This window comes from Prinia subflava, chromosome 16 (genome assembly GCF_021018805.1).
Source record: "Prinia subflava isolate CZ2003 ecotype Zambia chromosome 16, Cam_Psub_1.2, whole genome shotgun sequence".
Lineage (NCBI taxonomy): Eukaryota > Metazoa > Chordata > Aves > Passeriformes > Cisticolidae > Prinia > Prinia subflava.
In genome coordinates, this window is record NC_086262.1 from 12,675,507 (window position 1) to 12,698,979 (window position 23,473).

The 23,473-nt window shown below is 46.4% G+C and overlaps 1 protein-coding gene across 2 annotated transcripts in view; it reads left to right on the forward strand.

The window, feature by feature from the left end:
• GRIA1 (glutamate ionotropic receptor AMPA type subunit 1) overlaps positions 1 to 23,473 on the forward strand; it is a 119,995-nt gene that overhangs the window by 39,582 nt on the left and 56,940 nt on the right. For both annotated transcript variants that reach the window (XM_063413571.1, XM_063413572.1), the window contains exons 3-5: positions 15,417 to 15,656; positions 16,325 to 16,509; positions 20,864 to 20,917. In XM_063413571.1, the coding sequence (XP_063269641.1) occupies positions 15,417 to 15,656; positions 16,325 to 16,509; positions 20,864 to 20,917 (479 nt within the window). The remainder of the gene's footprint in view (positions 1 to 15,416; positions 15,657 to 16,324; positions 16,510 to 20,863; positions 20,918 to 23,473) is intronic.

Sequence of the window (23,473 nt, forward strand, 5' to 3'; positions counted from 1 at the left end):
GGTGGCCGCGCGTGGCACAAGGAGAGAGATTAGCCCGGGCGTCTGTGAGCAGGGTGATAAGGAAGGGTGAGAGAAAGGCACTGTAAAAACCTGGGATTTAGCTAATGGAGGGATTTGTGTGTGTTTGTGTGTGTGCACGGGCGGAGCGTGGAAAGGAGGATTTGGGAAGTGTGTGGCAGAAGGGGTTTGGGTGTGCTGGAGGGGCTCCGTGCAGGGCTGTGTGTGCTCCTGTGGGTGCAGCACCACGTGGCTGCTCACAGCCATGCCCCTGTGGGATGTGTCCCCAGCAGGTAAGGCTCTATAAAGGCCTGGTAACATGGCTCAGGCCTGATATTTAAGCTAACTAGAAGGGAACTATGGGAGAGTGGCTCAGATGGAATAGGGGTAGAGAGACATGAGACACATGAGAGATGTGCTCTGTGACTGCCATATGTGGTGTATGGTGATGTATGGTGGCTGGCTGACTTGGGCTTGTTGTGCCTTAAAACTGTGTAAACTGAAAACCAGCTAACAGCTTTAAAAAGATCATTTTTTGCTCTCCTTTGCACCTGCCTAGGGTCCCTGTGCTGCTCATTACAGCAGCAGTGTTGGACACGTGGAGGGCTCCTGCACCACAGGGATAGGGTAGTGGAAAAAATCCAGCCATGCCCCATGGGTGGGAAGGACTATGGGGCTCTGCTGAGCCTGATGAGGAGGTGCTCCAGGGCAGGTGACAAAGCAGGGATGGAGCTGAAGCATGGGGAGAGCCGCGGCTGTACCTGTCGGGGCAGGGAAAGGCAACACCCGGGGGCAGTGGGAAGCAGAGTGCTGACAGCTCAGACACACTGAGGGAAACATCCCCTGTGAGCAGGACAGGACAGAGGCCACGTGCTGTGCTGAGCAGAGGTTGTCTGGGTGCAGAGCAAGTGCAAATACACACAGAAATCAGTGTGAGTTTCTCAGGAGATGGAGCTCTGGGAGTGGCTAAATATCCCCCCTGCAGCAGAGCGTGAACTTTTCCTCTGACCCCATATTCTGCACCTCTCACCTCAGATTTATCCCTGCTGCTCTGTCTAACTGCCCTTGCAGCATCACTTTGAGGGGGAAAGAACATTGCCAGCTCTTGTAGAGTAATTTACGATCCAGAGCAGGGGAGGAGGGTTAATTGTGTCCCAGAATTTATCTTTTAATATTCTGACTTAACAGTAAAACTTTTTCCTCTTTTGTTTTTCCCTGGGAAATCAGGCTGTTTTGTCAAAAGCAGCAATTTCCTGCTTTTGATCAAGCCTCAGTTTTCATTTGAAGGGGAAAAGAAGGTGATGAGAAATTTCAGCTAGCTTTGTTGCCTTTCTTCACTGGATCTGCTTCACTGGCATTAGTTTTGTCTCAGAGATGTTAGAAGTAAAGCCTACCAAAGCTTTTATGGTAAAAGGAACTAAAATAACTGGGGTGTCTAGGGTAGCTTTTCTTCAAACAAATTCTTTGCTTATCCAATGGACCATTTGAATGTTTGCTTTCTGTTTCATGAAAGATCATCAAAAGCCTGGCCATTTGCTTTGTAGCTTTCAAGAATGTATTTATTTTTTAAGGGAGAAGACTAAAAACTGAATAGTTACAATTTGAGATTCCCCTAGGTGTTAGGTGCTGAACAAATATAAGATCTCACCTAGAAAATAAAGTAGGAGGCTTCCAACCAGAAAGGAAGAGTCTATAGAATCACTGAATAAAGCTTTGTTTAGAAGCATGATGCTAAAATATAGATTGTCCATAAAATTGGGTCTTTATATCTTTCTTAAAGATGCTCTGGTTAGCAACAAAAGGTATTTCAGTGGGATGCGGAATAAGACAAATTTTGTGGTGAATGTGGCCAACTTCTCCTTCCACATTTTCATTTAACAGAGATCCACACTCCACATTGCACCCACCTGGCAGAGCCAACGGGAATAATAACTCCCCTTTGCTCCACTGAGGGCTGGAGATAGGATAAACTTGAACTGAGCCCCACAGAGCTGCTGGTCCAGACCATCCCTGCCCCACAGGGAGAGATTTTCTTGGCCCAGAAACCAAAGCCTGGCAGTAACTCTTCTCCAAAGCCACCAGCTGGGCACGCAGTGCCGTGCTGAAAGTCAAGCCATTAGACAGGCCTTGTGCTTTTTAAAAGCTAATAAACCTTGAAATCACACACAGAGAGCCAAACAAAAGGCATTGGAGGGGGCATGGCTTTGTTCTGGGAAGGTCTCCAGTCTTGCAGGCCAGAGGTCGTGCTGCCCTTCCTCCCTTCAGCCAGTGTGACTCGGCGGGGGCTGAGGCTGAGCTGTGAGAGGAACTGCAGCGGGCTCAGTGCTAAAGCCAGGACACGAGCTCTGCTGCAAAGTGCCCACTCAACAGCTGGCCACAAAACCCCCGAGCCTGGGGTGAGCTGCCAAGTGTGTGTGTGCTCGGAGAGGAGCATCACACCACTGCAGAGCTGCCTTGTTCTGCTGTCAGCACCTTCCCTCCTCTGAAAGGCACCAACGGGGACAGGGAGTGCCCTGAGGAGCAGGCACCATCCCCTGGGAAAGGGCTCTGTTGCAGCCGTGAGGCCTGGTAGGCCTCTCTGGCTGTCAGTCACCTAAGGGCAGAAATGTGATGGTGACTAGGCCAAAATAACCCTTCTCCCGTGCTCGGACCCTCTCTTATCTCCCTGTAAGACAATAGGTCACTTTCTACCCCGACTCGTACTATTGGACCCCTTCTCAAAACCTCAGTACCCTATAAAAACCCCACTTTTCCCCCAGCTCAGCAGAAGAGCTGTCCCTGAAACCCTTCATGGGGGAAGCTAATAAAGAATTATCTCTGAAACTTCATACAGCGCTTCTCCTCTCTCTCCCTGTGTCTGCCAAGGCACCTTAGCAAGCTTATGAGCTGAGAATCACTGCAAAAGAGCTGATCACTGCTAAGAGCTGAATATCACTATAACTAAGCTTGCTAAGTGTTGCCTGTGCCTGGGAGCTTTGCCAGAGTTGCTTGGGCAGGGGGGTACATAGGTGCACCCCTATCCAAGAACAACCAAGGCAGCCAAGACCGACTGAAGCTACCGGGAGGAAAACAAAATTGCTTTTCTCCCCTGGTGAAATGTGAGCACCCTGCTGGGAAAGCTGCAGTGGGCCTGCTCTTCCTTGTCTGACAAGGAGGTATCCCACCCCAAAATGGCTCTCTGGCTTTGCACAGGTGGCTGCCTCAGTCTGTCCAGCTGTGAAATGAGGTTAAAAACCTTAATGGAGGGCAGACTGCCAGGTTTCAGGCAGTGAGGTTTGGAAAAACTCAGCTAAAACTTGTCAGCATTAAAGAGGGAAAAAATGTTGCTTTTTCCATTCAGAGAGAGGAAAAACAGTGACCTAGAGTTTGATGCCCATTTTCCTCCCCCATCAGAAAAAGGCACCTGGACCCTTGGATCTCTGAATGCACCTGCACTCAGACCCCTTCACACTCTCTTTCATCCTATTTTTTCTCTTTCAAAGCTCCAATTGATTTTCAAATGAAAATGGCTGTCTCCCATCAATGAACCACAAGCTTGCATCTCCTTTCCTCCTTTCCTCTCTCCCATCCAGCTTCCACAACTCCTCGGGTTTCTGTTTTTTCCCATCCATTTGCTTTGAAGGATTTTTCCAATAAGGATGTCAAGAAAAGTCTCTCAAGGGTCTTTTATCACAAATTCCTTTTGGTTTCATGCCTGAGGACGCTTCTGGGCAGGACCTGGTGACCTGTGCTCAAGCAGACGTGAAGCAAGCACACTTTGCAGGCCAGTCACAGCTGAGTGCACCCACAAATCAGGTCCTGCATCCCTGCAGCCTCCTGCAGGAAACATGATGTGTTTCCCAAATGACAAACCTAGACCAGAGTTAGAGCCAGTGTAATTCTGTTGGCCTCGATGTAGTTACCAGGGAAACTATAATGTAGACAACTTTTCTACACCGAAATAAAGGTTTTCTTAGCTGTCTTGCTTATGTTGCACAGACTAATAGTTCTAGCCAGGCAGAAAGCTGATGATTTCCTCAGCTCTCATTACATGAGAGGTTCAAGGAAGAAGTTTGCAGGAGGATGCAAGTGGATTATAGCCATGGATCTACTGTTGCACCATCAAGGTGCACATGGACAGAGAACCCTCTGTCAACCAAACCTGCACATGACACCCAGTTCTTCCTTTGCTCCTCAGACAATGCCAGAAAAACTTCTTTCCTCAGGACTGCACTGGTAAAAGTTGTCACAGGAGAAAAGTTTCAGTATACATTATCAAAAGCCTAATTTTCAGAGGTTGCATGCACCACATGGCTTCCTTACACACCCAAATCACCTAAAGATCATCCCAGCATCTCTTCTCTAAAAGGACACGGCAGCAAACTCAGTAATTTAAACATGTTTTGGAAATGCCACCAAGGCTCTCAGCTGACATTGCTCTGTTGTCAGGACTAGCAGTGCAGAGGAATGATCACAACAAACTCTTTGGAAATACGACTGCAGATGTTCACTGCCATGTTAAATACAGGCAGCCAGAAAGAATTTCTCTCACAGGGAAATGAATCTGTGCCCCAGCAGGAGGGTCAGGAAGTGAAGGCTACACTGCACACTCCTCTCTGCCACATTCAGCACTGAAAGTGGGTTGCAGTACAGAGAGAAGAAAATCACAGCCCTCACAGGTTAGGTAGGACAGTCCCAGAGGTGTCAAATCACAGGTTTTATATTGCACCTCAGGCTTTTTGCGAACACCAAGAGAAAAAAACCTGTCCCAGGGATGTTTCTTTTTGCCTGCTCTTCCACACAAAGATTTTATTTGTGTTCTTCCCACCAGTGGCAGCAGCCTCTGCCCTGCCAATCTTCTCTTGTAGCTGGAAGTTCCACCTGCCTTTCCCCCAGAGGCTTCTGGAATAAATGGTGCCTTAATTAGGTTAATTATACCTTCAGCCATCCATGTGTTCCCTTCAGCTCTGCAGTGAAAGTCCAGGATATGGTGTTGTTTTCCCAGTTTTCCTCGTGGGAAGCAAGTCCAACACCTGAAGTGTGAAGGTTTCCATGGCTCAGCTGTCTTGCACAGCATTTGTTAAATCCAAGGAATGTTTCCATTCCTTGAAAATCTGGTGCCTCTCTGTGCAAGACCTGTCTGCCCCTGGCTGGCAAGTGACCCTGCTTTCATGAACAAATGGATTTCATTAGAGGCATTTCTCTGTAATGTCAACAGAACTGTTGACAGAGCAACACCCGGTGAGTAGTGGAAGAGTCTCAGATGCTTGTGAAAAGTTGGTACAAATTAGCATTCCCCAGTCTGCTGCTGCTTTTTTTGTCTAAAAAATATTTTACAGGTAAAGTTTCTGCTGAGAAGCAGTGGGGTTTTCTCACTAGCTGCCTACATCATGTCATCAGCTTTGGTTTATGCTGAGTGACTGCTTGAGGCAGAACCTGCATCTTCCTGTGCAGTGTCACTGCTCTGGAATGATGAACAACCCCCAGGTTTGCAGCAACTCCCCTTCCTGTGCTCTGGTTGGCCTCCCTGCAATTTGCATTTATGCAAAGTGTTTTACATGATCTCTCTTGCTCTCTGCAGCTCACTAGAGAGTCTCTTTCTCCATCAGCTTAAAAATTCTCCCAGAATAGAAATAAGTAGGGAAGGTGTTTGCTTGTAAGTAGGCACGTCAGGAAGGGATCTGAGTGTTTGCCTAATGTTAAGGATGCTCTAACATTCTTCTCCCTAAGCCACACATCCCATTTTCCAGGTTATTTTCTCAGTTCCACAGCAGGATAACTGAGAGGCTCCTGGTGTCTTCACTGGCCTCTGTGTAGAGTTGGTGATTTTTTTATCTTTCATTAGCATAAATCCATAAATCTTTATTGTGACATATCAAGCTCTGCAAGTAAAACACGCAGTTGAAAAGCCTCTGACAAAGTTCTGCTTTGTATTTGATACCTCCTGTCATTAATATTACAGGGATTTGGTTGCCCAAAGGTCTTTTAGGCAAAAGATGTGTATGTAAGGTCAGTTTATACAACTGGTAGTGTGCTTTGCAGCTTCTCCCACATCTTGGTCCTTCCCTCAGTCCTGTGAGTTTGCTATGGGAGATGATTTTTGTGGGTCCAAGTGCAGGTTCAGGAGAAGTCTGTAGATGTAAAAGTCCCCTCTGCCATGCTGGTAAAATGACACAAATTTCACCTAAGATTTTTTAAGAAAAAATCTCAAATTCCACTTTATTTGTGCCGAAGGTCTTGCTGGGCAGCCAGGCTCGTATTTGCTATTTTGGGCCACATTCCCAAAGGGTTCCAGGTTTACCCACGAGTTTGTGGGAGCAATGAGAAGTGTTCTCCCAGTCCCTGCATCCCCACCACTCACATCACTCACAGGGATGGATGTCTTCACCTCCCACGAGAGGGAACTGGCCTCTGGAGCTGCTTGCACCCTGGTTTCTGTATCCCCCCTTGGCAGAAGCTCCATCTGGGCACCCTGACTGGATGCACTTCATGTAAACTGTTTGTTCCACCACCCACGGTGAGCAACTCGCACAGAAGTTTCACCAGAGACCATAAAATTGCAAACCATGGGTCCAGATCTCACCATCTGCCACACTGCTGCCTCCCTGCTCCCCAGACAACACAGTCTCCCACTGGGTTTAAAAGATCTCGAGCTCAAACTTGTTTGTTTGGGATTTTCCACGAAACCTGGTGCTCTGAGGCACTGCAGAGATCAAAATGTTGTTACTTATTGTCATTTATTGCCCTGGCAATGTAGACAGGATTAGAGCTGTTCTAATGACAGGGAAGAAATGGTAATATTCCCCCTGACATTAAGTGGCCCTGAACAAAGCCATGAGCACAATGGAACGGAACATTAATGTAGAAAGGGAAAATAAAAACCCTACAAGGCATGACTATAGCAAAGAGTCACCAAGGGAGGCACTTGAGCCCACAAAAACCAGCATGCTCAGATGTCAAAGGATCTTGTCATTCTGCACCAAGCTTAGCCCTTGCTGAGATATTAAATATGTTTCAAAACCATTTGTGCTTTCACAGAACTCAGGTGAACACAATGTGCAACCAGGTAGCACAAAAGGGTTGTGCTCTAGAGCTTAATCCTTGTGTGCTGAGAGTAGTCTGCTGGGTTTGTGCCTTTCTCTCCTCTTCCCAGAAAACCAATGGCTCCAGTGACTGCAGAAGAGGTGGCACTTTTGGAGTAGCAACAGCACATGTAGGTTTTGGAGCATCTGCTTTGCTAACTCGGCAGATACCTGTAATGTAGCCCTGAAAGTGGATCCAAAACTTGAATGTTTATAAATAATATGTCAGCTGGTGGGTTTGGGTACCACTTGCCACTTCAAGCCCCCAAGGACATGCTGTTCTGTCCTGTGTGTGAGGTTCTGTTTGAAGGATCTTTGTCCTTGGTAAGTATAAAGTTCTGCAGACAGTTTCAAGACAGGCCCTTTAAAAAATCTCCACCAGAACCTGAAGCTTGCACAGAAGACAGTCTGAGGCTTTAATGTCTGTGAACCAATATAATGTATTAGGGAAAGAAAAGAAGCTATTGAAGACAAAGTGTATTTCATCTGCAGCAAGACCTTCTCTATGTGACACGTTTGCTTTCTGCCACTGCTTATCTTCCCCCCTCCTACTGCTCACTCCCCTCTTTTCACTGTTTTAATAATTCAGCACTTACAGCCCAGAATTAAATGCTGTGATGAACTGAGAGGTGTGCTGTGTACTGTATTAATGTGCTGGGAGTTTGGTGCTCTGTTCTTTCCCTCTGTTGTTGTTCATGCTTCCCAGCAAAATCTACACCATGATCCTGTACTTAGTTTTCCTTGTACAGCACTGTCTTCAGAAGGACCAATATAATACAAAAGGCCATCTAATCAAAAAGCAGAAGGAAAATTGGTTCAACCCTCATTCCTCATCTCCTTTTACAATGTCGCTGTCATTTTTTCATTTGTAGTAATCTTGCTTTAATATTTATGTCTGCTTCAGACACAGAGAGTTCAATGAGGACAAATTACGAGCTCTCAGTTTCATTGTGGAAGGTGAGATGAGAGCAGGGATCTCTGGTTTTCCTGGGTCTGTGGGTGCATAGGAACATCCACCTGCAGCTGGGGGCCCTGTGAGGGATCCCTCCCTCCCTCTGGGGTAGCTGCAGGGGAGCTCGAGGTGAGGGGTGTGGGTTAGGAGAGTTCAGCTGGTTTTGCAGAGATCCTGCTGCTCCAAGGGAACCCAGCACAGCAGCATCTTCTGCTGGGTGCTTTGTGGTCACAGAGAAAAGCCAGACTGCCCAGCAGACCTGATGATGGTGTCAGACAGCTCTGGCACATCTTTAAAGACCCTTCCAAGCCAAACCATTCTATGATTCTAAGATTTTCAAAGAAAAAATGTGCTGCAAAAGGCTCTCAGAAGGCTGTATCCCAAATGAGTTTGCTAGCTGTCCCCCAGAAAGGAGCCAGACTGGCATGGAGCAAAACACTCTCATTTAAACAATGAGACAAGGTGGAAAGGTCAGATATTTTATTAGAGCTGGAAAATGCAGGGTTTTTTCCCAGGCACCAGAGCCCTCCTGCACATCTTTTCTGGTTTTAAGTTATGAAAGCAGGGAGTGCAGTGGAAAAACTGTGGCTCTGCTATGGGACACTGGAGAGATGAAGGCAGTAGACAGCAAGAGCCTGACACAGCTTGAGAGCATGGCATCAGTGCTTGCAGCTCAGAAATGGGTCTTATTTTGGGTCTGTATGAGCATGGTGCAAAAGCCAGCCTCTGATCGAAGGGACTGGAACAGATGGGCTCAGAGAAAGGCAGTTGCCTCACAAGCAAAGACCAAATTATGATTAAATAACAAACCTGACACAGAGATGGCAATGGACCCATTTCTCCTTACACTTAATCTGATTTGTTAACCACAGGACCCTCATTAACCAAACTATCCCTATTAGAATAATAACCTAATTCTACTCACAGAAGAAATGAGACACTCTTAAGGATGCTTCTGATCTCAGTGTGTTCTGCATAGGGGATTTGCATCTAATTCCTATTAAAAGTGCTCAGAAATAGTTTGTGTTGACTGTAAACCCTTCAATATATTTAATTCTTGGTTATATATGACTCAACAAAGTATTAGCAATACCAAAGTGAAAATACTTTTAAAAACAAATAAAGCAAGCAAGTAGAATCTTGACAAACATCATCATTTTCCTTCTTTCCTTATTTCAACAAGTTCAGTGACCTCATTAAGACCTTTGATATTTGGTTTATTCTTCTGTTTTGTAGTCATGCTGGATAAGAACTGCTTTCAAAGACTCTAGTAGAAAAATAAAAAGAGGTTTCAAGATGTGAAGTACACAGATGGAAGAGTGAGGACCTTCAACTGGTCCCTTAGAGAGATTAAATTCAACTCCTCATGACTGTCTCTTCCACCACCATGATTTTAATTCAAAAGTTCACTTAAATCACTGAGAGTCTACGTTGTTAATTTTTGCTGACCAAACTACAATGCCCTTGCTGTTTCCTAAAACTCAGTGGCATATGAGAAAGAAGTAACCCAAATTCAATTTGATCTCAAAGCAAACTTATCATTTGCCAGCCAGGCAAACTAAGACTTATTAGGCAGGCAAATAACTGAAAAAATTGAAGCTATCAGCATGTGCATTTATGAGCAGGTCTTCAGTCACAGATTATTGTTTAAATATGAGGGAAGGAAAGCTGATCTTTATGTAAAAATCAACACTACTTTCCAGCTTCCAGGATCATTAGAGCAGCAGTGCAGGGAGATGATGGAAGGGAGCACAGACTCTTCTGTGCCTTTTATACATCTGAAAGAAAAACGTGGATTTCTGGTGATAGCACAGCAGCCTGATTTGCAGTTGATCAAATATATGGGACATATCTGCTGTCAGCTAAACACCCGAGTGGAACAATGGGGGAGTGTGGGATCTGTTTGGCTTTCCCTGCTCCAGGAATCTGTGGGAACGCTGTGGCTGGGATGCGCTCTGGCACCTCCGCCGCAGCGGAGAGCTGTGAGGACAAACACTCAGCAGGAAAACTGGGCTGAGCCTGATCACAGCAGACACCAGGGCTCTCTCCTTGGAGCTTCACCAGCTCTGCCAACCTGATGTCAGGTTCTCCATCGCAGTGTGAGGGTGGCCTCCAGGCAGGGCGTGCTGAGAGTTAATTACGCATGCATCCCCTCCCTCCTCTTTCCCACATGTGCACAAACACACTCCAAGTGAGCAAAGGGAAACGTGTGGGAGCTGCTTCTTGACACCACTGCTGGCAGTGAGTATGTTCTGCTGCAAGTGAGGGTGTTGGTTCTGTGTCCCCACAGAAGGAGGTCTGGGCACATGAAGATGATGCTGGTGCTGCAGGCACTGCAGGGCTCATCTTTAATAGCTTGCAGAGGATAACTGGCATAACTAAGATCAGTATTTTATTACCCTCAAAGTCTGGCCACACTTACCTTGCAATTTTTGAAAGGCACTTTTTCATTTTGGTCTGTGCTGCGTTGAGTGGTTTCAAAGATTTTTTCTTATTTTGGAATCTATATTTTCTCTATTTTTTTGTTTGGGCTATAAGGAATAATTTGGCCACATGTGCAGCCCAGCACCATAGGGACAGATTTCCTGGAGAAAATGCAGTGTCTTCCCTCCTAGATGCCATGATACTCTCCAGGGTCAGGAAGGCCTCTGAGATGTAGCAGGGACCATCTGGGGTGTCTGTCCCCTCTTGCAAGTGAGAATATGAGTCATTTGTGAGGAACATCTGGGGATATTTTGTTTCATCAGGTTTTTTACCGCTCTTGTGGCTTTGGGTATTAGCACTGCCTCTGCTACTTCTGTTCTCTAACGGAGGCACATGCAGCAGCTGAATCTCCTAAGAGTCAACAAAGCCATATTATTGGCTCCCTCCAGGGGTAGCTGGGTGAAACTTAATAGTCCATGAGATACAACAAGTCAGTAGAAATGATCTAATGTCCCTTTCTAGTCTTAAACTCAGTGAAATGGTGAAAATTCTGCCTCTAAAGGAGATGGCAGATGAGCAGTTGCCAGGATCTCCTACCAGGCTTCCTCCCCAGCTGTGTCCCTGGAGAGCAGTTCCCTTTTTGCAGTCATGTTTGCAGATTCTCAGCAGAATGCACAGTTTTCACTGCTGGAGACCAAATCCTCATTTCCATCCTTCTGTGCAGCCCATTTGCCCTTCCCCCTGCCTCAAATCCTAAGACTGTTTCAGTCCTTCTTCGTGGTGATGGTTTCTGAGAGAAACTTTTTGGGTTATCATCTTTAACCAAAACCTAAAAGAAATCCTTTTATCTGACATCTGCCTTTCACCCACGACAACATGGGTCAGGTCAAACACCCACTTGCAAAATACCTCTGGGTCTCCTAATGCAGAAATCAATTTTGTTCATCTACTCACTCTGGTTAAGAGCTGCAGCCAAAAAAAAATTCTACCATGAATTTTTACAGACTCAAAACATCTCTTTTGCTTTCCTTTTTCACAGAGAAAATGTGCAATTTAAAGTTGTGAGTATCGATGTATTTACTGATGTATTTTTCTTTTTCTTGAAAGCATCTGCAAAGGTGGCCAGAGCTGCCTCTCTTCAGCTCCCAAATAGGTGTCCTCTCCCGTGTGTGCTTTCAGCAAAATCAGTGTTTCTCTCTGATGTACATTCTTTACCTTGAATATTTCCATATGAAAAGGGAACTTTTGAGAAACACTGCGGGACTAGAAATCCAAGAGTCTGTGGATTCCAAGTGAGTGAATCACAGATGCCTTTTTCCTCATCTGAATTCAAGGACACATCAGTTCCCTGATGGTTACCATTCCACAGAGGGAAAAGGGCAGCCTCCCCTGCTTGTTCTACCACATCAGTCACTTTTTACCTAACTTACAAACTATTTTGATTTTTGCTGTAAGTTAGAAAAGTTTTTAGAGCAGTCAGATGAGCTCTCACCTCACCTGGCTGCAACCGGCTCTCTGCAGAGAGCAGGAGGTTGTCACTGGATTGTCACTTCAGCATAACCAGGTGACAATCTTGTTAATGCCTCTGCTTTTACCTGATTTTCCTTGTTGAACAGCACTAGAGATCTCGGGGAGAAATCCTGGGCCTGGAGAAGGAGGGATATGGGGTGTCCATGGGGTGAATGCCTCAGCCACAAATCCCAAAGTGATCAATAAAAAATACTGATCAGGGAGAACACAACAGTGGTTGCCACAGTTATCAATCATTATGGACTAATTTTTCCCAGGGCCACTTTAGAGGAAAACTCTTCTGCAATGAATTACAAACTCAGTGTAAGATATGAGCACAGGTACAGCCCAGAATTGACATTCTGTGTCCTTTCCCACCCTGCAGCCCAGAGGCCACAAACAGCACATGCAAACAGCCACAGATGTCTGCATTTCCATCCAAGCAAACTCCTGCTCACATCCTGGGACAGGCAAACATTTATACTGCTGGATTTCACCCACATTCCTGCCTGCAGGCATGGGCTTGAGGTGGAACTGTCCGAATTGAGCTGCTGGAGCTGTCTCCAGGCTGAGTGCAGCTCTCTGCAGGAAGAGCTGGGCTGGGGGCAGCCAGCTGCTCACAGACAGCCAGCACAAGGCTTGGAAAGGCAGATGTTGTCACCAGTCAATTGACCAGAAGAGCTCAACTTCTTGGACCTTCCATTCCAGCACAATCTTCATCCCTTTTTTGTTTCTTAACCTTTTTAGAAATCCATCAGTGAGAAGCTAGTGCAAAAACAAGGAGAGCTTAAAAAATTCTGCTTCCTCTACTTAAGGGTTACAATTCTTAGTAGTAGATCATTAGGAAGTTGCAGACCAATCAAATGAGAACAGAACAATTAACAAATTTGCTTCATAAAACTATTAAAGGAAATGTAAAGAAGTTTTAGCAATCTCTTAGTGTATTAAATAACAAGCAAGTAATTTCTTTTTAGTTGTGCTGTGTAAATTCATTTGGAGCCTCTGTTATTTAAAATAGCCCTGAGATTTACATAATTTTGCAGCCACTGCTTTTACAATATGCCAAGTTCAGTCCCAGAAAGGTGGCTAGAGCTCTCACTGTAAAAATCTTCATTTTTCCAGATTAACTGACACAGGAATTTGTTTTTCTTTGGGAGATGACTCTTGGCAAGCCTTTTTTTTTTTTTTCCTGAATTATCTGCCTCGTCCATGGCCCCTCTAATCCCACAAGTACAAAGCAAGTGAGGGTTCTTTCCAAACTTACTAATGATATAGAGTGTTCACTCTCCCAGTTGTCTTTGGTACAATCTGTTTCAAATGCTGGTACTGATGATGTCTCAGAACAGTGTAGGAGGGATGCCTGAGCGTGACTGAGCCACAGAGTTAAAAAAAAAAGAAATGAAAAATTAGAGATTCCTTTTGAATAGAAAAGCAAATCCAAGGAAGCCATGCCTTGTGTAAAACAAAACAAACCAAGCCAGCTAAGTTTATTGTCTGGATTATTAATTGCACTGGATTGTTCAGCTGTCCCGAAAACGTCTCTTTAATCATTCAGTGAGGCTGAAGCCCGGGTCTCTGGAGATCACGTCCTGATCCCTCACATATGGTGCCTCGCACCGCTCATCAGACCCCTGCTCCAGCCACACGGAAACGATGCTCAGACTGCTCCCATCTGTAGCTGCTGCTTTTCCTCCCCAATGTGTCAGTCTCATGATGAGGGCAGCGACTCCAGCTGACACAGACACAATTGCTGATTGCAAAGAGAGGCACTGCTGTGAAAATAAAGAGAAGAGGGGGTTGGTTGTTTCCGTCTCGGTTCAGGCTTCTGAGGCATCCCTGCCCTGCAGAACGGCAAATCCCCTTGTGGGAGGAAAATGCTGAGATCACAGGTGCTAATCAGTGAAAAAGGATGAGTGACCCTGCGAACAAACTGCGGGACTGGGATGCCCAAAAACTGGGCTCAGCTCCAAGACAGAGGAAAAAATTTCTTCAGTCTCACGAGATTCCGTTCTCAGCTCTCAGCACCACCACGAAGCCTGGCTGCTTCGTTTCGGGGCTGAGATGGGAGCAGGGGCTTGCTTTGCACGTGGGAAGTAGGATTTCTTTCTGCTCCCTCTGAATGTTTGGTGCTGGCAGCAGCAAAGTGAGGAACAAGACAATCTTTTCCAGGATGGCTGCAAGCCAGCCAGGATTGACTTTTGGTCCCTGCTGAGGGACAGAGCTCACATGGAGCCCAGCTAAGGATGCAAGAAGCTCATGTTTGGGAGCCTGTCTCCAGGCACACGTGCAGAAGGTTTGGTGCTGGCAGTTAGCAGCAGAAATCAGGTCAGGGGATTCCCAAGCAGCACAGAGGGACCCCAGAATGTCACAGCCAACTCCTCAGCGTGTGCTCGGGCTGGGAGAGCGGGTAGTGACGTGTGAAGTGTCGAGTCAGTACAAATGTCACAGCCAAAGGTCTGCAGAGTCAGAGTGACAAGAGGAGGAGACACTAGTGCCAAGAGCTCTGACACAGGAAAAGTGCTGTCACTGCCACCACCTCCGGCTTGGAGATTTATTGATGGTAACTTGGGATGTGCCATAAACAGTTGTGATATTAAATGAGTCTGACTGTCTCAGGGGCTAAGTTTTACAACCCAAAGTGTGAACTCTCTCTGTCTCACTGAGATCCTGAGGCATTTTCCCAGCAGCTCCCACAATCTCATTAAGTGCTCTCCAGAGAAGGGCTCCAACCCCTCCCTGCACAGCACCAGGGGCTGAGGACAGACAGATACCTGCAGGGAACCCAGCAAGTCCTCTTGGTTGAGACCTCCCAGGACACTTCTGATACCTCACTGGGCTCACAGCCCTGTCTCCATGGCTTTGTGAGGAAACCAGAAATTGCCAGAGTTGTGTTCTCAAGTACCAACACCCTCCCCATGTCACAGGCTCCTACTCAGTGCCAGCAGCTCGTGCCCCAGGACAGATCCCCCTGGAGCTGTGCTGTGGCTGCGTTGAACCTTGGTGAACCTTTGCTGAGATGCCCTCTCAGAGTGGTTTCCTCAGCTCCCAAGGTCAAACCCATGGTTTCCCTCTGGAGTTGTTGGTCACAAAGGGCTGTGCTGCTGTGCAAAGGCTTTTCTCTGCTCCATGAATGCATCCAGGGCTACAGTAGCCTCTTTCTGCTGAGGAATTCCCATGTTCAGATAACTGATTTTACCCCCAAAGCAGCAAAAACTTCAGCAGAGCCCTGGGGATACTGATTTCATTCTTTTGAGTAATTTCTTCCTATCCAAAGTAAAGCAGGGCTGTGGGGGCCATGGCCACAAACCCTGTTCTTCACTAGGTTGCCTTCACCAACCCACCCACCTAGGGGAAAATCACCTAGCCCAGAGAGATCCTGCAGCTTATCTCAGGGAAAAGCTTTATTTTGGTGACATTGCTGAGAAACCTCCTTGATTTTCTGCCCTCACAAACCTCTCCCTCTCCTCCTGCAGTCTGCTCCCAGTTCTCCAAGGGCGTCTACGCCATCTTCGGCTTTTACGAGCGCAGGACGGTCAACATGCTCACGTCCTTCTGCGGGGCCCTCCACGTCTGCTTCATAACCCCCAGCTTCCCCGTGGAAACCTCCAACCAGTTTGTGCTCCAGCTGCGCCCCGAGCTCCAGGATGCCCTCATCAGTGTCATCGAGCACTACAGCTGGCAGAAGTTCGTGTACATTTACGACGCTGACCGCGGTAAGTCGTAGTACCGCTGCACAAGGTGTGGCACCTCCTCATTCTGCTGAGTCTTTCTCCAGTTTTTGGGTTAATGTGTGTTGGAGAAGATGAAAATTTAACAGGAAAGTCTTACAGATATGAATGCTTAGCAGAAGGTTCACTAGAAATGAAAGCGAGTTTTATTTGGAAGAATAAAGAGTGTTGAAGTTAGGGATTGCTGTGTTGTTACTGAAAAAAGGTTAAGATGAGTTGGAAGGACATTTTATGACTAGAACAAAGGAGGGTGTCCCTAACCCTAGGAGCACACAGCCTAAGCAGATCAAAGATGAGAAGGAAACTATGGCTGAGAGAAATCAAGTTATTCGGGTGGTGACAGACAGGAAGATGGGGATTACAGTTCTTATCTGAATCTCACAGCAGGGCCTGATCAACGAGACTGATCTGCCAATTACAAAGGAAAATAGTCCTGGAATCATCTGTGCTAGGACAGAAAAAGCAGGAGTCATTAATTCTAGCCCAGCTGAGCTTGGGTCAGATCTAGACTATTAGCTGCTCTCTGTAGCTCTGCTGCACTCTCATGACTCTGTCTCCAGCCTGGCTTGAGGCAGCTACACAGACTGTCAGGAGGATGGAAAATGCCATTGCACAGCTAAAACCTGGCTCTCCCCCTTCTCTTCCCACCCTAGGGTTGTCAGTCCTGCAGAAAGTGCTGGACACTGCAGCTGAGAAGAACTGGCAGGTGACAGCTGTCAACATCCTGACAACAACAGAGGAGGGCTACAGAATGCTCTTCCAGGAGCTGGAGAAGAAGAAGGAAAGGCTGGTGGTGGTGGACTGCGAATCTGAGAGGCTGAACATCATCCTGAACAAGGTTGTGCTGGTGTGGGCCTTCTGGGAGGGGTCTTGCATGCAGGCTGGGAAAGGTTGTTTCTCCCTGCAGAAGTTCTCCCCATTCTTGCCTGATCTTTGTCTCCTTGTGGCTCTCATTGGAATTGGGGTGTGTGCCTTGCAGCTGACAGGCTTGCAGGTATTTCTGAGTTGTGTTATTGAGGAAGCAGTAAAGCTGCAGGAACAGTGCAGGCTCTTATGAATTCATGCTGAGTGAGCTCCACTGCTCCATGTTCCCTGTTTGACTCCTTTTGAGCCCTTTACACCCCCTTGCCCCTCAATGAGTTTGCTTTGTGCTAAATCCTCCAAGCAGTGTGCACAAGATGTGGCACCTCCTGACTCTGCTGAGTCTTTCTCCAGTTTTCAAGTTAAGGTGGAGGTGTGGGTTGGCACTGCCAGATTCCTGGTGCTCCAGCCTCCATGTGCTGCACCAAATTCTCACACCTGGGCCAGCAGGACAGAAGGGTGATGGTACATCTGTCCTGAATATGGATTTCTGTGGACAGGAGGCAAATACAAGCCCAGGAGTGGGTTGAGTCCACACTTCAACTCCAGCCACAAGACCTTTCCCTCTCACACCTATAGCCACGTCCTTCCCCACCACTGGAAGAGTTTGGAAATGGTCTTGCAGGCCATGCCCTGCAATTCCCACTGCTTTATTCCTCATAATCAGCTCATTCTTACCTCGTGCTTCACACCTCTCCTTATCTAAGGTACCTGCCATCTCCAGTCTCACACTTCAGCTGCTCCCCTTCTGGGACAGGGACTGACATTTCACCAGATGCACAGCTCAGTGACGAGCTCAATCCACCCCTGCTGGATGTCCCTGGGTGCTCCTCTGTTGGGTGTAATAACAAAGCAGAGAGAGCAGGTTGCAACCTCAAAGCAAAGGTCACATTCATGAAAGAGAAAACAGGTTATTCCAGAGGGTAAAATCTTCTCTCTGACTATGAAGCAGCTGCAGTTGAGCAAAATTTTGGACAAGACCCAGGCAGTGAATTTGGCTTTTCTTTAGAGTATATCAAATTTCTAGGATTAATGGTGTCGGGTTTTTAAGCCTGGTTTGTCTAACAGAATGTTAAGTTGCATAGTCAAGTATTATCTCGTCATCTTGATATAAGCGGGAAAATAAGTCCTTCTTTCAAATTTCCTCACATAACTGGAGCAAGAGTTAAACCTAGATATAGGAAAAGCTATTTGTAAGAACACTAAAAATCCAGATACTGTGATTATTTGTTTTGCAATGCTATAAAAAATATCAGCTCCCAGGGAGAAGAGGTACAAAGCTGTGTTTTACTACAAAAATTACAGAGCAATTCCAGCAGACATCTGTGCCTGGGAGGTAACACTCCACTGAGGGATAAGGCTGTGAACAACTTTTTCAGACCTGTGTAGTCCATTTTCATCCTTCTTTACATTCTTGTTGCAAGTCCTCCAGGATTTCTGAGAGCAGAGGTAGCTGTCCCAATGTGAGAAAGTGATGCCAGGTTTTTCATAGTGTACAGATGACTGGAGGGATTCAAAGATAGTGTTCAGCTCATTATCATGTGAAATTCAGCTGGGACTGTAACTTGGGCTCTAACTTGGGCTGCTTGCTGGTCTCTCAGCTCACCACACCAGCAGGCTCTGTGGGACTGTCACTGTGCTGTTTGCCCTGTCCCTCTGACTGTCTGAGGTATTCCAAGAGCTGCCTCAGCCTCTTGGGGACATTTTCAATGCATTTATCTTCTTCCCTGACAAGCCTGCCTCTGTCTCTCAGTGGCAGTGGATTTGTGATTTGTGCTCCATGGTGAGCAGGAGAGCTGGGGATGGCTGCCCAGCACCTGTTCCTCTCACCCCCACACTGCTGCTTTTCATTCTTCCTCTGAACACAAAACACAACACCTCCAGCTGTGGAGGAGCCAGTGCTCTGCGTGTTAAAAATGATCTGCTTTCTCTCTGGGAGGTTTCTCTGTGTCGTGTCTCAAGGGTTTGATTGATCTTTGCTGAGGTAGCTGTCATTTGTGAGCCAGGCCTTGGCTCAGGACAGGTTGCCGTGGGGTTGTGCTGTGTAGCTTTAATGGGATAAGTACTCGGTGGGTTGTGTTCCATCAAAGCCCTCTATTGTTTCTTCCTTGTCTCTCATTAAAATGAGTTACTGGAATTTCTCCTCTGCCAGTGTTTCACTCTGAGAGGATTTCTCTCTAATAGATGTCAAACTTGCCCATTAAGAAGTGGGTAATGAAACCTAGGTGGCCCAAGTGAGCAATCAGCATGCAGCCCGGCACAGCCTCTCACCACAGTCAGGAGGAGTGATAAATGCTGTTACAACCTCAGCTTGCTACTGCTGTCCGGACACATTAGGACTGAGCAAGCATTTTAAAATAAATTAAGATCACAAATAACTGTGTAAAACACAGGAAACGAGCTTCATAATTCAGGTGGATAGGCTGTAAGATTAACAGCTCAGGGAGAGCTGGATGGCAGCCCTCTCCGGTTCATCGCCTCTGACACCTCATAAAATAACAAAGGAGAGTTGGGGCTGAAGGAGCCAATGCCAGCTACTGTTGACACTGGAGAAAAGGGGAATTGGATCATAATTCTTAGACATCCCAGTGCACCAGAGATTCCTCCTATAAGGTTCTGGGACTTACTGCAAAGGTCAGTCTCAGCTGATGGATGGAAAGGGCCAAGTTTGGTCTGGTTTTGTTTCTTGGAAGATACTCAGAAACCACCCATAATGAGGTGTATATCTTCATAGCTTTAGGTAGACAGAGGGGGTTTTTGAGAGCTCCAGACACCTCAGCAGAAGCCACACTGAGGGATCCTGTGCAGGGAAGCTGGTGGGGCTGGCATTAGCTGTGTGAGGAACAGCTTCTAAATGAAGCCTTCATTGGAGTTAATTGCCATCCCCACGTTAATGCTGAGAACCAGATGAGTTTTATTATGCATACAAGAGCACTTCATCAGAAAAGGGCTAAGGCAGATGAACCAGTTGCACAGAGCAAGTGTCAGCTCATTTATAATCCATTTGGAAATCCCTAAATGACTGCTCATGATAATCTGGGAGTGCTGTCCCGTGGGGAGGATCAGTCTCTGCCCTTGTCTGACACTTCTCAAGTACCTGCTGCCAGCCTGGTATCAGAGACAAGTCCTGGACAGGCTGATTTCTGGTTGGATCTGACACAGCAGTGGTTTTATGATCATTCTGGCTGTGAGGATCTTTCTGTCCCCACTGCAGTTTGTGCAGATTTTGCCTGTGCATTGGCAATGCAGGCAGCAATTCAGAATCAATTCATATGACAATGGAAATTAGAGGTGGAATTGCCAGCCAAGAAACCTAATGGAAACAGCACTGATCTCTCAGAAACTGGCAAATCTTGTGTTTGTACAGGTTTTTTGGCATGTTGGTTTGGGCCTTTTTTTTACATTTTCTTCTTTCTGCATGTAGAGTGGCTCAAATGCAGATGGAATCTGACTCTAGTAAACTACTAAGAACTCAGCAGTGCTGCTGGAAATCAATAGAGGGGAATTTCAATGAAAAAATGGAGTCAGCAAGAATAATAGACTTTTTAGGTGTATTCTTTCTGTACTCTTTTTAAGTCAAGGGAGAAAAAAGATGGGAGCCATCAGATCAGTGCCTCTGTTCCCCCCGGTCACAGGCAAATCTTCAACAGGTGGAAAAGGGAAAAAGAAAGGGAATCTTTTCCAGCTGTCACAGAAAAACTCAGTTGGTACAGATTGGTAAGCAATTGTGTTGATAAAAGAAAATAAAAACCTGACTCTGCAGTGTCAGGGACAAAGGAGTAAGAGGCAAAGCACATATATTGGGACACTATGCATATGAATCTATAAATTATCTCAATGAACATGCAGGGGAATCCTCTATGGCTTGCCCAAACAGCTTCATTCAGGCAGGTGTTTGCAGCAGGGGCTGTAGCTTGGAGGATGTGCAAGATTGCTCTCTAGTCTTGCTTAATGTTTTATTTGCATTCATAGGACACATGGACTACAACTCTCCATTTGTTCCTTTGGTGTCTGAAATACAAATCTTGTTAAGGCTTTTTTTTCTCCCCCCAGCCTGTAGGAAACAGGTTGGTTTGGTTGTTTTCTCTCCCTGCCTGTACAATGTTCTTGGGGATCTTGTCCTGTCTAATTTCAGACTTGCTGCTCAGATGTCATGTGTGTGACAGCTCTGACCATCCTCTAGTAAGATTGTGAACTTTCCTTTTGCTGTGTCTTCCTGCTCACAGCTGAATAGTCTCAGCAAGGAGAAATAAGAGTGGGAAAGGGCACTTAACTGAGATTCTTCTTCCTTGGTTGATCTCTGCTAATTATCCTTGGTTTTTATCTTGCAGATCATCAAGCTTGAAAAAAATGGGAATGGGTACCACTACATTCTGGCAAATATGGTGAGTTACCCTAATGGGTGGGGGGTTTTTTCTATCTCACAGTTTTGTAAAGCACTATAATTACTGAGCTGTACACCCTTTTTCTCATCCACTTTTTAGGTAAAAAAATTACCAAAGACTTTTGCTGTGTTCTCCTTGTGGAGTTTTCTCTCTTGAGCCAGCAGGATTATCTGCAGGGTATCTCCAAGTGTGCTGGGGTTTTGTGGTGGTTTGACCTTGGCTGGATGACAGATGCAGGCCAAAGTCACTTAATCACTCCCTCCTTGGTGCTAAATGAAATCTGACTGTCATGGCTCTAGGGAAAGAATTGAATGAAAGGGAAAGAATTGAAAGAAAGGATTCTCCCTTTAATTCAGGGAGGTGCTGCCTGAGGACAGAGCAGCACTGGGCAGTGGCAGGATCATCTTTATGGAGCCAGTCTAACAGGAGGATGGAAAATTTCTTTGCCCAGGGAGATTAGGGGAGAGGTAAGAGAGAGGAATGGAGGTTTTCCACAGCAGAGCTCCTACCCTCTCCTCCCCAAATGTGTCCATCCATCCAGGAGGAGGCTGGGCTGCTGTTGGCAGTGTGGGGATGAGGCTGCTCCCCTGGGATTCCTGTGGGATGAGCTATGTGCAGCCTCTGAAGGGTTCCTTCAGCTCAGAGCTGCATCTGGGAGGCAGCACATCAGCCCTGGGGTAATTAAACTTTAAACTACCAATTAGTCAGGCAGTTGCTGCCCTTCTCCTTTCCTCAGTCCCAAGAGAACTGTGTAATTTACCAGGCAAAAATGGCCACATCATTACCCTGCAGTGCCCTGTGCTGACCCTGCCCCTGTGCTGGCTGCCTACCGTATAATTACAGAGATAAAAATGTTACCTTGTGCAGGGGGAGACACACAAAACCATAGAGCAGCCAACAACTTCAGTTGCTAATTAAAAAAAAAAAAAGTTATTATTTGACGTAACCCAGGTCCTGGATGTTTATGAAAGTGCCTCCATTAAAGCAGGAAAGTTAGCTGGAGTCACTTCAGTCTGTGCAATTTTAAATACACCCACATGGAAGGCTGAATGAGAACATCACCTCTTCCCTCTGCACAGTTTCATAAGGATAAATGCATGAAAGGCACGAGGTGAACTGAACTAACACTCAGGTGTAGGAGATTTGAAGGACATTTCCCTCTTAGGATACCACACTCGCCCACCTTCACCCAGAGAAAGTACACTTGTCCCATCTTTAATGTGTTTGCTCAGCCTTTGCACAAATGCTGAGAGGACAGAGTTGGCTGGAAGAGGTTGCATACTCAGCCATCGTGGGTTATAAATAATTAACTTGGAGCAAAAGGCTTTTCGTTTCTCCAGCCCCTCTGCAGGGACATTCTGCTCCCACTGCAGCTCAGTGGAGGGGGCTTTGGGTCTGATAGGACCACCAGAATTCACTGGTGTGCTTCCCAAGCAGCTTGGATTCCAGGGAGAACGAGCAGAGTGAAAAGAACTCAAGCTTTACCTTTGGACTTTCCTGCTCCTTAAAACCCAGCATCACACAAGGGCCAAAATCAGAGAGGGGAATACTCAAAAAAAAAAAAGAAAAAAGAGTAGGGGATAGTCAGACAACATGGAAAACTATTTTTAAAATTATCCTGACACCCCTTCAAGGTTAAGAAGGTCCTTTCCAGGGCAGAACAACATGGGCAGGTTCAGACAACAGAAGCCAAATCAGTTCCTGCAATGTGCTGCACCCACATGAGAGCTACTGGATATTGGGTTTAGCAAGGAGAATGGCAAAAAGGCCCTGAAGATCTCATGTTTCTGAGACTACAGGACAGCAAGGAAGGACAACAAGCCTCCCTCAGTGAGGCTGGACAGGGATTTATAACAGATTGGCAGAAGCTGGCATCTGGCAGGATTAAACCCTGGTGCGAATGCACTGATACGAAAGATCACACTAGGTTTTACCCTCTTCTGAGGACATCTCAGCGCTGGATTAGAGCCTTCAGAGGGTGTAGCGTGCTGTAATTTATTCCCACTGACTCACACTCATAGTGGCAGACCTTAAACACCCCTCATTTTCCCCTGCAGACGTGTCCTAGGATGACAGGGCGTGCGTTGCCCACACACGCGCGTACCCTCGTGCGCCCGCGTGCCTGGAGAACAGCCCTGCTTTGTGCAAGTGGCTCATTCTGGAGCACTGACTCGACAGAGAATAAATTAAGAGCTAAAACCTGGAAGTGTTGGGTTTACAAATGAGTTATTTTTTGTGCCTGGGGCTGGCTGAGGCAATCCTGAGTTTAGGACTCTCACCCTGTGAACATCAGGTCAAGGGAATCCTTGGCTGGTTCATACCCGCCGATTTTCCTGCACTAGCTAGAGCAAGGGGAGGAATTTTAAACACCTGATTTTTGCCTAACTTACGTGGGCATGGAAAAATGGGGACACAGGGAAATGACATATTGGAAGCAAATATTGAGAAACATTTCTGGGTAACTGTGGAAGATCAGACAGCTCTAGAAGCTGAATCTGAGAGCACCGCCGACCTTCTGGCCCTGGTACGGTGGAAGCCATGAGAGAAATGAACTCA